This window comes from Chiloscyllium plagiosum, unplaced genomic scaffold (assembly GCF_004010195.1).
Source record: "Chiloscyllium plagiosum isolate BGI_BamShark_2017 unplaced genomic scaffold, ASM401019v2 scaf_7353, whole genome shotgun sequence".
Lineage (NCBI taxonomy): Eukaryota > Metazoa > Chordata > Chondrichthyes > Orectolobiformes > Hemiscylliidae > Chiloscyllium > Chiloscyllium plagiosum.
Genome location: NW_025211284.1, coordinates 20,182 through 22,499, shown reverse-complemented (window position 1 = coordinate 22,499; position 2,318 = coordinate 20,182). Strand labels below are relative to the sequence as shown.

Below are 2,318 nucleotides of genomic sequence, written 5' to 3'. Positions count from 1 at the left end.
GTGCAGAATCCAGTGTTAATTAATGATAATATTACTTTGGTCACAATGAAATATAACCACTTGCTAATTGGCTTCTATAGTGATGGATGTATTTACCTCCCCCATTGTCCAACAGCTCAAGATTCACAGGCTGACCTCCAGCCCTCTCTACTGTGGCTGTCACTTTGGCTCCAACAACAGGCAGGAAACCTTGGCTAACTTCTGCAAAAATGATCAGTGGGTTTGGAAAAGATGTTGTGTCTTGATTGAGGTGTGCGTTGACTGTGACAGGCGGAACGTTCTCATCTGCTGCCCGTGATGTTACTGTTATCGTTACAACCTGAGGCATTCCAGCTCCATTTTGTACGCTGTACATCCAGGCTCCTGACTGGTATACAAACACGCCATTGTAATTGAAAAGAAGGAGATCAAAGTTAAAGCAAAGAAAAAATTTAAACACACAGGCCAATCAGAACCATACGTGTGCAAGCCCAGGAATTGGAAGGCGAGCTGTCAACAGGACTGTGTCCATCTCAAAGTTTCCATTTCTGTAAAGCTTTCCATTGGGATCACGGATAAACATTTGTGATGTGCCAGTCTCCCATGTTATTACAAAGGACGTGTTTTTCCCAACCGATTTATCAATGAAAACTGTACCATTGAACCAGTCGTTACTTGCAATGCTCTTTCCAGAACTTTCCAGCTGCAAGAAATCAAAACAGTCACCTTAAAACACCAGAAAGCTATCAGAAAGCAGCAACAAATTCAAAGTCATTCTCTGAAGGATAGTCAAACCTGGATTGACTGTTGACTCATGTTCCCATTTCCTGATACTAATCCAGTGAAAGCATCAACTAATCCATTTTCATCCAATTTATCAGTAGCTGCATACTGCAGGCCTCCTAAAGATTGAACATGAGAAATAATAAGATCAATCTAGTGCTCACAACTGGTTGGGAAAGAAGCTTTGCACAAATTTCAACCACACAACCTAATCATGAAACTAATGATAATCAGAATTAAAAGTAAAAGCATCTGCTGACGAAATTATTTGGGGTGATATTAAATCGCAGGTTATTGGGTGATGTGAATGGGGAAGGTAACTTGATGGGTAAATGAATAGGAAGGGTTTAGAGGAATGTTGGCTAAATGCTGGCAAATGGGACGAGATTAATATCGGATATCTGGTTGGCATGGATGAGTTGGGCTGAAGGGTCTGCTTCCGTGCTGTACAGCTCTGTGATTCTATAACTCAGGAGATATGGGTTCAGTTGACCATTCACTGAGATCATAGCCAGTGTCCTCCACTTCTCCTTGTAAGACAACCCCATCATCCCAAGGATTAATCCGGTGACCATCCACTAATTATATTGTCGTAATAGCAAATATATCCCTCCTTGGAGATAAATAACAAAACTTTGCCAAGACTCTATACAGCTTCAATAAAACATCTTTACTTCTGTATTCAAATCCCCTTGTCATGAAAGCCCACATACCATTGCCTTCCTAATTACTTGCTGCACCTGTTTGCTAACTTTAAATGATTCATGAAAAGGGACATGCAGGTCCCTTTGACACCTACACTTCCCAGCTTCTCACTGTTTCAGAAATACTTGTCTTCCTGCTTTTTCTACTGAGGTGAATAGCTACATATTTATTGATATACCATATCAACTGCTTTGTTTAATAGCCTGTACAAACCCTCTTGAAGCCTCTTTGTGTTGGAGTCATAGAGTCATAGAGACATACATCACGGAAACAGATCTTTCGGACCAACTCCACAATGATGAACAGATATCCTAAATTAATCTAGGCTCCTTAGCCAGCATTTAGTCCATATGTGTAAACCCTTCTTACTCATAAACCCATCCAGGTGTCTTTTGAATAGATAATTGTAACAGCCACAACCACTTCCTCTGGCAGCTCATTCCATACATGCACAACCCTCTGCATGAAAACGTTGCCTCTTAGGTCCCTTTTAAATCTTTCCCCTCTCATCTTAAACCTATGCCCTCCAGTTTTGGATCTCCCTACCTTGGAGAAAAGACCTTGGCTATTCACCCTATCCATGCCCCTCATGACTTTAGAAACCTCTATAAGGTCACCCCTCAGCCTCTGACACTCCAGGGAAAACAGCCCCAGCCTATTCAGCGTCTCCCTATAGCTCATATCCTCCAACCCTGGCAACATCCTTGTAAATCTTTTCTGCATCCCTTCATGTTTCACAACAGTTTTTCCTCAAGCAGGGAGACCAGAATTGCATATGTTATTCCAAAGGTATCCTAACCAATGTCCGGTACAGCTGCAACAATGACCTCACATCTCTTGTACTCAATGCA

General features: G+C 41.7%; 1 protein-coding gene across 1 annotated transcript in view; it reads right to left on the bottom strand.

Annotated features, from left to right (window-relative positions):
• Positions 1-96: 96 nt before the first annotated feature.
• Positions 97-2,318, bottom strand: part of LOC122547018 (calcium-activated chloride channel regulator 1-like) — a gene marked incomplete at both ends in the record, with an annotated part of 7,770 nt that continues 5,548 nt past the window's right edge. The window contains 3 exons of the mRNA XM_043685617.1: positions 97-367; positions 461-682; positions 775-881. Coding sequence (XP_043541552.1) covers positions 97-367; positions 461-682; positions 775-881 — 600 coding nt within the window. The remainder of the gene's footprint in view (positions 368-460; positions 683-774; positions 882-2,318) is intronic.